Genomic DNA, 12946 nt, shown 5'->3' on the forward strand with positions numbered 1-12946 from the left:
AACTGCGTATGTAACAAAACAAAAAGTAAGCTAAAAGTCAAAATATAAGCTTACCACATTGATAAAGCGGACAACAGTCGCTGGTTCCGTTTTGCTGTCCGAGGTACGTTCTGGATTCGTGTTTAGCACAAGTCAAGTCATACCAATGTAAGCACAGATCCGCTAATTCCTCGTTCGGTTTACATTCGCATTTGGTCTGAGGACAGCACTTGTTGCTATCTTCGTCGTCGTATAATGATACTTCCTGTTGATACTCAGCGCATGGCAACGCAGGGGAATCATAGGTTGGACACGGGTCTTTTTGGCATTGGTACTTGGGACAAGTTGAGTTGCAATCACCAACAACTATTACTGTGTCAACTTGATGAACGGAATAACACGATGGGCAATCGGGGGCTTCATCGCAAGGTGCTGGATCTCCAATACAGGTTGAGTTTATTGCACATCCACATTCATCTCTAGCGTCGACGACCGCACGACAACCAGGTTTATCGGTACAATCAATTGTAGCTTCCTTCGGGCAATCATCGGGGCAGTGACAGTATTTTTGTGGACAAACTGTTTCGGTGTATGCTTCGACTTTCGGTGCAACGCAAACAAGATCTTTATTAGGGTCTTCGGGACACACGCATTCGTATGCTAGGCAGCAACTTTCATCGACTGTACTGTCGTTGGTCAGTATCTTGGGAGTGTCACATTCTGGTGCCGATGGGCAAAGGCTCTGGTCGCATATGCATGTGTAAGATGGACAGCATTCAACATCTTTGGGACTTCGTTGCAACTTGTATCCATATGAACATGATGGAATGTATTGGAAACAATACTCGCTTGATGCCGCGTCGGGATCACAGATTAACTGATATTCCTGGCAACACTCAGCTGCTGGCTCCTTCGGAACGACTATATGTCCTGGTCCTCGTGTTTTATTTAAATCTTCTCTTGATAGATAATCTTCTCCGCATTCGGGACAAACGCATTCGGCAGCAGGGCAGCATATATAATCCAGATCATTTTCTGGAGCAGGAATATTTCGCACAACCTTCGGATCTTTGCAGACTTCGACAAGTACCTGATACTTCACACAATTGTCCAACAAATGCTCTTCAGGGTAACACTCGCATTTTGGCACGCAGCCAGATGGGTCATAGACTGGGGCCACTTGTTGACCTGGAAGTGAGCATTCTCCATCCTCGTTTGGCTTATACGGAGAAACAGTTAACTCGTATTGATATTGGCTTGGATCGCAAACACATGTGTACATAGGACAACATTCATTTGACTCATCTTTGCCAGATTGTATCTTTTGATATCGTGGGCACTCATGTGGCTTTCCAATACAGATCACTCCTTCACATGTACAGTTGTACGAATCGCAACAGACTTCTTGATGAGATCCAGTGGCTGTGGACGAAGGCGAAGTGGTGACTAGCTGCTTGTAGTCACAATCGATTGGTTGGGGACACGCGTCCTCGTTACAAACACACTCGTACTCTGGACAACATTCATCTTCGCGATTAGTTCTTATGGCCACATAGTCGTCATCGCATTCAAAATTCCACTGGGGACATTCCCTTTGCAGATCAGGTACAGGTTTACATATGCATTCGGCCTTTGGACAACAAAGATCGCTGTCGCTAGGATCATACTTGGTTACCACAATCTCATACTCAGGACAAGGTAAAGTTGGAGAAAGGTACGGCGGACAAGTTCTGGGTGTGCATTGATAGACATTGCAATTCGCATCACATTCGTAGGTCCCAGGAACAGAACTGGTTGTCGATAGTTCTTGACATTTGCTACATATAGGAGGATCTGGACAAAGCTGTGGATCGGGGACACATTCCCACGATTCGACACAACCACAGTCAGTAGAAGATGCGTAGTTAAGTTTTACTTTACATCCTGGACTGTGTGTACAATTGGCATTGATAGGTGGGCAATCACAAACACATATGGGCTTGGGACATTCTCCTTCGGTGTACTTAACTACTTCATACTTCTGCGTGCAGACTAGTTCGTCATATTCCGGACAAACGCAAATCTTATCGGGGCAACAATAACCGGGCTGGTCGACGTATTTGGCAATCTTCTGGCCTTCACAAGTTTGCGTTGGACATGTGTTGTGCTGGTAATAAGCCTGATAGGTTTCACAGTTGGGGTTGGTAGCTGCGTTGTATTCTGCACAAACGTAAACACCACAACCATCCTCAGATGGAACTGTTGTTCCCGGTTCTATAGGCCCGTTGTTGACAGGGTTGCGACATCTTGGGCAGCAAACTGAAAAACAACAACATATTGTACGTTGAACCTTTAACAAATTTTATAAGTCTTCGTTGGGACAGCAATGCTATGTTGTGGGTCACAGTGCTTTCGATGTCAAGCTGTCAGTCACTGGAATCCGGACTGGAGGTTATGACACATTTGTACGAAATATGGTGGTAAAAATGTGTTTTATAAAATTAGTTATTTCCTAAAGAAACACATATCGACCACAACCTAATTAAGAAGGGAAAGTATGATATTTTGCCTTGCCTGCTATGGGGGAAAATGCACATTTTAGGTCCCGTAAATCGGTGTTTTAAATCAAAACCAATTTGCATCAAGTCACAACTTAAATTTTTGTCTGCAGTCTACGCCAGTGATTTTCAACCGCGGTGTTCCGCGGAACACTAGTGTTCCGTGAAAGATCGTCAGGTGTTCTGCGAGAAATTTGCTTGTTTGAATAGATGAGGTTTTTTATCCGTTTTAGTGATTACGTGATGTGCGATTTAGCGTTTTAGTGTCACCCTGAGCCTAGTTGTTTTATTCTTATTGTATCGTTTGATGTTCCGCAAAATTATTTTAATGCATAAAGTGTTCCGTGGCTCATAAAAGGTTGAAAAACACTGGTCTACGCTACTAGTTCGCAGTTAGAAATCCGTATTTTCCGCGTTTATACAGTAGGATGAAAATAACTTTTTTATGTGTACTGTGTTTCAACCATTATTGCTTACCGCAAATAGCCCTGTGTACAGGACAACCGCAATCATCTACACCATCTTGTACAGCGACATAGTTAGGTCCTTCCTCGCATACAGGAGGTGACGGACAGCTACAACCTGAAGAACACACCACCATTTAGCATTGTTGTAAAAATTGTGTTTTGGGAAATGTTCGTCTTACATTCCTGCTTGACACATGTTTGATCTGTTTCGCTGCGAAATACGTATCCTTCGGGACATGCACATCCGGACACAACAGTCTCTGCGCAAATGCTTGACACCTAAAACAACAAATTTTGCACTGAGAATGATATATTCACTACAGTTACAGACGGAGCAACCACTAAAATGGTTTCCATTTGCAGTTGAAGCAATTAAGCTCGGTGAACATTAGAAACTTACTGTGGTAGAAACGATTCCATCACACGTCTTTCTGGCCTCGCAATCATCAATGCAGTGTTGATATTCTTGTATACCAGGACATACTTCTCTACCTGTAAAAGATAAGAAAAACGTCAAATCACATTCAGTTCACAACTAAACAATACCGTTTATAATGAAGACACACTAAATCATTTTAAAGTGGTCCTGCAATTCAAGCCCAAACCCGAATCGTTTTTCCAAAGCCTGTTTACGCCGAAAGTTTTGTTGATAGGCCCATAATAATAAAGACATAAATGGCCCAAAGACGTTTTAGGGCCGTTAATCATTAGGTTATAGCCTGCAACCAGCTACTAACCCCGCTTATATTTTAAAACATTACTGACACAGAATGCGAAGCCAGGCCCAAGTCAAGTCCATTTGTAAAAAAAACAAAGCCAGGTCCAAATCAAGTCCATTTGTAAAAAACCAAAACCTGACTTATAACTCTGCACTAAACAGGGTCGAACTAGGACAACAGAGCAAAAGAACGTGTGGCACAACTTACCAGTGTCACACAAAAACGTTTCCTGATAGTTGTTGCAGTGACCGTTCCCTTGGCACTCCGCTATGTGCTGTTGGAGAAACTGTGACGAGCAAACGTTGCACTGAGCCTCCACAGCAGTTGTGTTGTCGTTCGATGAAAAACATTGAGATTCGTAACACTGCTCGTACAGTGCGGTCATGTTCACACCTTCATGACAGGCGTCTACAATTTGACAAGCAAAGTAGTTAAAAAGATATGTTCCAAATAATGTCAAGATTGACAGTAATTATTTTTTATTGCGTAATTACTATAGTTGTTGCAAAGTTACTTATAGTCGACATTGTAAGACAAAAAGCTTACCAGTTCATACAAATATCTCAAACAAATAACAATAAGTTGCAGGCAACAGTTACAGTAGCGCCCATATGGTCAAACCTGGAAATCGAAATAAGTCCTACCAATAATCTATGCATCATTAAAGCAGAACAGACAGGGTTCATGGAACAGATAAGGCTTGATCACAAGAAAATGACAAACAAAATGTTCCAACGATAGGTTTTTGATTGCACAAGAAAAACAACAACATACATTAGAGTGGTACGATACATAAAAATGTGATTTCATTACACAAGTTTAAATTAGTACTAATATTACTATTTTGTATTACTTCAGCAGTTTCAACAAACCCTAAAGCTAATAGTTTAATAAGGCAGCAAAAAGTATAAACCCATACCAAAGACAGGATTTTCCAGGGCAGCACATGGGTCGTTGAGTCCAAATTCTGTGCAGTTTTGACACACTATACATGGACTGATATCCTTACATCGTTCCTCTTCGCAAGTGTCACCATATCCACATGGTGGCAAGCAAGTTGAGTCTTGTTGATAATCTGTTGTCACCAGTGGGCCAGTGGATGGACACTCGTACTCAGGTTGTCCGTCGCAATTTCCTGAGCGAAAATATTTTGCGGTATTAGGCTGATCGTTTTATGACCTCAGTGTCCAGAATTACACATGTATGCGTATGTATGGGCTACTTAGCAGAGGTCAGCAACACTTCAAACGCAGTGGGCCAATTTGTTATTTTAAAATAGTAATGACTTCGATATTTTGTATCCGATGTATCTTTTTGTGATTTTTGTCTGGTTCATAGGTTATTTCAGCGTTGCGGAGCCCCTGCTCTACAACATTTTGGAGTTAAATAATATGGATTTTAAATTGTGCAAAACTATGATTAATATGAAAGCAGTTAAGATGAACATAAATTCATAACTGGGATCAGCCCTGAAGCGTCTATGCAGACCAGCGATCACGGCACACTCATAAATAAATCACAGTACGCCAGGCCCATTGAAGGCGCTATACCGAATCAGCCGGTCACCAAGCATTCACCACCATATGGCAAGGCGTAGGCTAGAAAAATCTAGCCTGCGGTGGGATTCGAACCGACGACAGGAGTCTTTCCGGGACTCGCGCTCTACCAACTGGCGATCCCCTACTACGAAGCTGACATGTGCAGCATACGAGGCAGGCAACGGTGCTTGTGATTCGACTTTCGGCGGATTCTCCACTGGGCCTGTGTAGCTCAGTTGGTAGAGCGCGAGTCCCGGAAAGACTCCTGTCGTGGGTTCGAATCCCACCGCAGGCTAGATTTTTCTAGCCTACGCCTTGCCATATGGTGGTGAATGCTTGGTGACCGGCTGATTCGGTATAGCGCCTTCAATGGGCCTGGCGTACTGTGATTAATATGAAAGCAGCTACACTTTTAAAGATTGATTTCTACACCCTATTTTTTATGATAAAATACTTAAAGTCGAGAAAGATTGACTTATACATGAATAACTGCAACCGTAAATTATAGAATATAAAGCAAATGATGTTAACATTAACAAAACCTACCACAAAGTCCGGCTGTTCCCTTCGGTCTTGCGGTTAGATAGAGGTCAATCGTGCCTACGGCATTTGGATTCTGGCCGATATACGGATTTCGATAGAAGATAATCACACCCTCATTCCTGAGCCATAGGAGAAGGTAGGCGACGTATTTAACTGAGTCTCGGGTCACCCTGCCACTAAATACGTACACGCCGTAGTTGTTGTACCTCGGTATCTCATTTCCATTTAACAGAATCTAATGAAAGGGAAAAAATGATGTCAAACTAAAACAATTTCCTCATAATAGCAGAAAAGCTTTGGCGGATTATTGCGAACATGGCAAAAAAGTGAATTTAAAATAATGTTGAAAGATATCGCTGTATGTCTTAAGCCATCTGTGGACATCCTTTTACCAATCTTTTACCGACTCAACGGAGACCGGGAACGCTGAGCTATAACAATTAACTTACAAAATATTGATTTTGTCTACATGCTTAAACTTTCGCATTATTTTGGTTTAACAGCGAGTTTCTTTAAAATGACCACAACAATATGTCCAAAGAAATATTTCCAAGTTGGTTTTAATTTAGTCTCTTACCTTCCCAGGTTGAATAAGGAATTCAAATTGGTTTGTCTTGTAATTGATAGTAAGCTTTTTGTAGCAAATCTGGTTGGCTGTAAAAAGTCCATCAGGATAAATTTCTCCACAGAAGCCCTGGTTCACAAGGATCTCAAAATTGTCGTTTTCCACATCCTACAAAGAACAAAAACCAGTAAACAGCAAATCTTTAGGGTCTACAATTTACAACTTGCAGGCAAACACACTAAATCAATTGAAAAACTTCTCTACAATTCTCTACAATTGCGCATGTTGAAATTATGTCGGCAAACCATTGGTTGGATGGCAAAACCGTAGCAAGTATAAAAGTGTATGAAAGCCAAGAGTATGTTGATTGCCTTAGGCAAAAAAAGAGACTACGAACAAAGGTATCGTTTCTAATTTATTATTGACAAGACGGGTGACGACGAATTTACAACGTTACCTTTGAAAGAAGGAAAGTGCAGTTTCCAACAAGATTGAATCTTTGTCGACAGCGATATTGAAATGCAAAGTTTGAGCCGACTCCGCTGCATTTACCTGTTTTAAACAAATATCCATGAAAAGCGTACACATTTGGAGGCTTTTCTCATAATATACAATCAAATACTTACAAATACACTTGTACTCATCACAGCAACTATCGTTAGAAACCAACACCTTGTATTGTTCGTCTGTACACTGGACTTCGGGACATGTCTTGTTAGCTGTGGAATTATGTCATAAAACAATTAGAAAACAGCAAAACGGAAAAACGTTCACGAATTAAAAAATGCTTTTCGAGAACTAGTTGGTGATTTGATGACAAGAATAAAGGGAAATAATTACGCATTTCGATGCAATGCAACTAGTCACCCTTTTCAGCAGATTTTAAATTCAACTAAGCAATTTGCAAGACCAACAAAAAATGGTGCGCGTTTCAATAGCTTAAAACCTAATTACTACCGCATTGTTTTTTTAAGTTTTTACACGCTTTGGAAAAACAAAACGACGTTCCAGCGAAAGCACAATGTTTTGAAATATTTTTGTAGTGTTGCATGACCACAATTACAGTGATACAATTAAAGGTTTTACTAAACTTTTAATATTTCCTAATTTGCCATTTGGAAAAAAACCTACTGCATTGATACACGGAACCACAGCATGTATTGTTACGCACGAGTACTCTCTCTTGACAATCTCCGCATATAACTTCATCTTCGCATTCGAACCTTTCTTCCCTCACAGTTTCCGGACACTCGTTCGCTTCACGTTGGACGACTTTAATTGTGTAGCATTCGGGATTCTCCGGGTCCTCATATTCATAACCGACCTGAATAACAAGTTTATCATGCAGCCCATCGCACATGTTCACTACATTTGACCAAATTGGTAAGAAAGTGTTGTTTTAAACTTAAAATAACTCAAATAACTTACGGTTTGTAAGTTTCCATTGATGTTGATGTATTTGCAAACTGTAAAGAGAAAATTAGCCCTCATAAAATGACCTCAAAATTTCATGATTAGACCGTGTAGGTATCAACACCGGTCTATCTTACGAAAGTTCCAAACATATATAGACACTACTGTTATCTTTTTACCAGGACAGTCTAATATATTTCGGTTAAGCCGAAAAATGCTGTTGAAAGACGGTGTATCCAATAGCTGAGAGTTGCTATTACAAAGAAAATACTTACCGCAAAAATACGCCTTGCAGCACTCGTTCACATATGATGTGTTTTCTGCTTTTTCATATTGGTCGTTTGGACAAGTTACGTCAGGTGGACAATCGTATGCACTGCCTTCTACGGATTCAAATACGCTTGTGGTTTCGTTGAGAACACAGCGATATTTCGAACAGCCGTCTGTCCACGTTGTATTGGCCTACGAAGAAAAGATATTGTGAAAATGAAACTTCCAACATAATGTGCGCATATGCAAATTTTAACATTTTGACTAAAGTTCAAGACAAGTGCATTTGGTGATAAAAATCGCTTTCTACAACATTTTTGGTTGTATTACAAGGTAACAGTTTATGTGGTAATTACAACCTAAAGACTTACTTCAATATTAGGGATACTGCTACTTTGGAAATATTCATAAAAAATAACTTTGTTCCATACATGAACTAAATGGCTTGTACAATCCTAAACAGGGTGACATTGACAATAACAAAACCTACATACCTCATAGACTTCTCCCTTGTACTCACAGCGAACACTTTCTGTAAAACATAATTTTCGTAGCTTAGCAAGTCGACGAAAATAATGATTTTAAAACATTTTCATGTATTTACACTCACAAATAGCTTGATAAAACATATACACTTACTACAGTCATACTCGTCACAGCAAGTCTCAATCCCGTCAGCCTTCTGCACCACAATTAGTTCGCTGGACGGCGTACACATAGGAATAGGACAGTTTTTGTTGTCGCAAACTGAGTAAAGAAAAATAAACAAAATTACTCTGCAGGCAAACACCAGGAAAGCACCAATAGTTCACGCTTGAGTACGCTTAATCGACCACACAGAATTTAATTTTAATTACACGTTTATTACAAAATATAGTATACCTACTTCCAATCTTTACTAAAGTAACTAATTCAACTTTTTATTCCGTTAATTGTTAATTAGAGGCAAAAGGTAGCCCATGACCTAAAGGATATTACACGAAACAACAAAACAAAACACACCGCAATCAAATTCGCGACAACAAGGACGTTCAGAATCCCACGCCGTTCCCAATTTCGGATAGAAGTGATCTTTGTCACACTGGTAAGAGCACATTGGCATGAAACACCTGGTTTCCACCGTCGATTTGTCATCTTTTTCAATACATTCGCTTGTGCAGCATTTATCTTCAAGCTCGTACGAAATTGTGCCCTGCAAACAGAAATTATGTGTGGAATTAGTAAACAAAACTAACCAGTTTAACGATACCCAACATAATGATTTAGGTTTTTGAGTCAAATTCTAGTTTTTATGTCATTTGGTTTGTTTCTCATTGTTGCGAATGTCGTTTTTCACAAAACCAACGACCTAGTACCATGTCAGTCCGGAAATAGTTGTCAATCTTATACTTTTGATGTGTAGTGTAAACCAATTACTACGACTAGAAAAATGAAGATGTCAAAAACGCCTCGAAAATTGTGTACTTACAGTAAATGGTTTTCCTTCAGGATCAGCGCACGGTGGTTTTACTGAAAACAAATAGGTTTAAAATAGAAAGGTGCACATAAAATTGGTAGGCTGTAGTTAAATAGTCCTATGGCAAAATGGTTTAATGCAGTGGTCAGCAACTGCCGTTCTGCGGCCCGGTGCCGGTCCGCAAAGAGTTCGTTATCGGGCCGTAGACTTTTCCTGGATTAATGCTTCAAAACATTTTGCCCATGTATTCCGGGGATGATAAACTAATTTAAACGTTTCAATTGCCAAATATTTGTAGTTTTTGAAGGCGGGTCCGCGTAAAATTTCAGTTTCAAAAACGGTCCGCAAAAAAGATTGCCGACCACGGGATTAATGTATTAGGGATGTCAAAGTTTTCACGATTGTTTGTGTCGGCAATAAAAATATGTTAACTTGCAAAAAACAAAGTAAAGTGACTTAAAAACTTACCACACTCATATGATGGACAACATAAGTCGGTTTCATTAGACATTCCAAGGTAAGACTTGGTTTCGTACTCGCCACATTCAATATCGTGCCATTGAGGACAGATTTCCTTCAAGTCTTCTTTGCAAACTAGAAAACACCAACAAAAACTAGAGCAGTGTTACCCACCTTTATATGGTTGCAACACACTGACAAAGTACAGTTAATCGTGGCATCAAGTAATATTTTGTTTGGGGCATCTTTACCAGGAAAAACACACTACAAAAAGTCTTTCAATGAAGTTTGTAACTTATATTTACAGTCATAGTTCAAACTTTCGCAACGAAAGCAAAAACAGTTAGGCATTTCAAATACAAATAAGTTGGATACCTACGCTAGCCTAAACTTGTGTTCACTTTCATTAAAAAAAATCGACGCATTTTTTCTATTGGCCTAAGGTTGAATCTTACCGCATGTGAGCACGGGACAGCAACCGGATGAATCATGAAAGTAATTTTCGGTTTGAATGGTCTGATATTTAGAACATGACATTCTGTCACTCCATTGTGGACACGTTTTAGGCAATTGCGATCTATCACAACGGCAGCCATATTCCGTGCAACATACGTTGGGGTCATCCGACGAAGAGATGTATGAGATCTTGTATTAAAATCACAGAACTTTTTTTAAAAAAGGGTTTAGAATAAAAGGTTAACCAATGTTTTATATAACAGTGTTTCCTAAGGTTGCGGTACTTTGTAGGCCAAAAACAAACAATAAATGTTTAAAGAAATTTACTGGCGACTTTATAGCGTTGGGTGAGACTGCTTTTGGTACAAAAGAAAGTCCAAAACAGACTTCTGGCGTTGTCGTGCAGACCAGTATACAAGTTTTAAAACATGACATGGTAGTTGTACTCTTTAAATTCAGTTTTTAGCAGCATACTTGGAAATCTTTCATCGCAGAGTGGTTGAAATATACGTTGTTAACAGGTAAACATATAGTATATTTTTACTTCACAATATGGACCGGGTAACGCATTATAACGTGTTTTTCGTTGTTTGGATAATATGTGATGTACCAACAAAACTTATTCTTTAAGCATGCAATAGCCTACTTGGGTAACAGAACATTCGTGTCGAAAGTTAATCAAAACACAACAAAAGTTGCACAAACAGAAGATAGCCCCTTAGGCATCGTTAAACACATATTTTCTTACCGGGTAGGCTACTTCGTATTGACCACATCCAGAGATCTGCGGACAGTGCTCCTTTGCATCGTAAAACACCTGAAGTGTTGGGCAAGCTGTGCCTTCGGACGCTGTGCATACCTTGGTTACACATTCGTCCTCCTTGTAGCGGCCATTTATCTGTTATGTAGATACACGTTTAAAGCAGGTTCATTTGAGTTCAGCTCGAGGCCTTTGTACTTACTTCAATCTCTGTCCCATCTGCTACACAGTACTCGCAACGACAGCCGACCTTTGGACAACACGAATCATCGTCGATAGAGTAACTGGTATAACCCAGCGGACATTCGTCTGGTTGAGGGCAAAGTTTGATAAGCTCGGAATCGTCTTTGCAAACTGCGAAAAAACGTTTTGTTAAGATTTAAATGTTTAATTTTACAAAGTATTACAAAGTTCTGGGAATATTTAGCTGTCGCAATTGCTTACATTTTGCGATAAAACAACACTATTTTATTGGGTATGGAAGCGTAGCATACTGTTCTGATCATACAAACGTTTTATACAAAACGCCTTTCTTTTGCTATTGCAGTTTATGCTTATGCAAGTAGTGTAATATATTTTTGCCTATATAACATTACAATTGCGGCACCATACAAAAAGTCGGATAAACACCTACTATCAAATCAGAAAAAAACAAAAAATCAGCAGAGTGTCCTCGTTACTTCAGACAGTTTTAGCTGAGTTTGATGATAAAATCAATTGTACAATATGACAACAAACCAAATCAGTTTTAAGTAACAACTCATAAGGATATAAAATAAACCAACCGCATTCGTGTTGCGGGCAACAGCCGTTCGTATCTGGGTACGTTCCTGTATCTTTTTTACGCTCTAGCGATCCACACGTAGGTGATTTAGGACATTCTACATCCAAGGTACTTGAAGGCTTGCAAACTGAAAAAAATATCGTAGATAAACAAATATACCTAATTATCAAGCTAGAACAAACAATGTACATGTAAAAAGTTGTGTGTTTATTTACGTGCAAACGCTAGTCGGTGATGATGACTGCTATTGAGACGTTTGACAGTGATTCTGAAAAATCCTCCCTGTCACAAAAATACAGTAGCATATTTACCGCATTCCAGTTCTTCACAGCAGGGGTCAGGGTCATCTTGAGGGTCACTGTAGGTCACAGGTCTCGATGTTTTGTAATCTGGACAGTCTATTGATTGAATGCAATTGTTGTTCGTGCTTCGAATCTTGGGACATTCGCCCGAGAAATATGTGCATTCCAATTTTGAGCATTCCTCGTCATACCAAACCTCACCAATCTAAAAAATACGCAAAATATGAAACTAAGTCTCACTTTCCTTGTTTACTAATGGATGGAAAACATGCGATAGAGCAAACCGCTAGTTCCTTTTTTACTGGTTCAGACGATAGAAAAACGATTAATTTACAGAAAAGCGTTACTTCATATCCCGTCTAGCACAAACAGGCATCTGGCCATTGGTATAAGCATCACCCAAACCGAATTAAGCAATCCAACAAATAAATTTCGGGGGTATGTGCAGTCGCCAGACAATTACAGGTCACTTACGTCTCTGGTAACATTTTTGGAATCGACACAAGCTTTGGGGCAAGGTTTTGGAGTTGTTACCGTCGTCGTACTGGTTGCTAAAATGACAAGAATTTGTAATAAACGAAATCGTAATATACCAGTAAACTTGCTCTAAAGAAACTTGCTGATTAAAGATAACGACATAAACATGTGTTACATACAAAGATTTGACGGTAAAATATATTACAAATTTAAAAAGAATT

General features: G+C 39.6%; 1 protein-coding gene and 1 non-coding gene across 2 annotated transcripts in view; one reads left to right on the plus strand and one right to left on the minus strand.

Moving 5' to 3' along the window:
* The window catches only part of LOC145234389 (uncharacterized), a 44494-nt gene that overhangs the window by 16756 nt on the left and 14792 nt on the right, over nt 1-12946 (minus strand). Inside the window, exons 30-53 of the mRNA XM_080099126.1 lie at nt 12723-12799; nt 12258-12453; nt 11948-12073; nt 11365-11516; nt 11151-11300; nt 10402-10591; nt 9956-10081; nt 9500-9540; nt 9034-9223; nt 8671-8778; nt 8526-8563; nt 8037-8223; nt 7777-7814; nt 7480-7672; nt 6975-7067; nt 6806-6900; nt 6361-6516; nt 5787-6018; nt 4622-4837; nt 3910-4110; nt 3384-3475; nt 3163-3262; nt 2994-3098; nt 55-2277 (exon numbers count right to left, since the gene is read on the minus strand). Coding sequence (XP_079955252.1) covers nt 55-2277; nt 2994-3098; nt 3163-3262; nt 3384-3475; nt 3910-4110; nt 4622-4837; nt 5787-6018; nt 6361-6516; nt 6806-6900; nt 6975-7067; nt 7480-7672; nt 7777-7814; nt 8037-8223; nt 8526-8563; nt 8671-8778; nt 9034-9223; nt 9500-9540; nt 9956-10081; nt 10402-10591; nt 11151-11300; nt 11365-11516; nt 11948-12073; nt 12258-12453; nt 12723-12799 — 5325 coding nt within the window. The remainder of the gene's footprint in view (nt 1-54; nt 2278-2993; nt 3099-3162; nt 3263-3383; nt 3476-3909; nt 4111-4621; nt 4838-5786; nt 6019-6360; nt 6517-6805; nt 6901-6974; nt 7068-7479; nt 7673-7776; nt 7815-8036; nt 8224-8525; nt 8564-8670; nt 8779-9033; nt 9224-9499; nt 9541-9955; nt 10082-10401; nt 10592-11150; nt 11301-11364; nt 11517-11947; nt 12074-12257; nt 12454-12722; nt 12800-12946) is intronic.
* Nucleotides 5462-5535, plus strand: Trnas-gga (transfer RNA serine (anticodon GGA)). Its single transcript has one exon. It is a non-coding gene; the product is annotated as a tRNA-Ser (tRNA).

The sequence above is a fragment of the Phallusia mammillata genome, chromosome 6 (assembly GCF_965637545.1).
Source record: "Phallusia mammillata chromosome 6, kaPhaMamm4.hap1.1, whole genome shotgun sequence".
NCBI lineage: Eukaryota > Metazoa > Chordata > Ascidiacea > Phlebobranchia > Ascidiidae > Phallusia > Phallusia mammillata.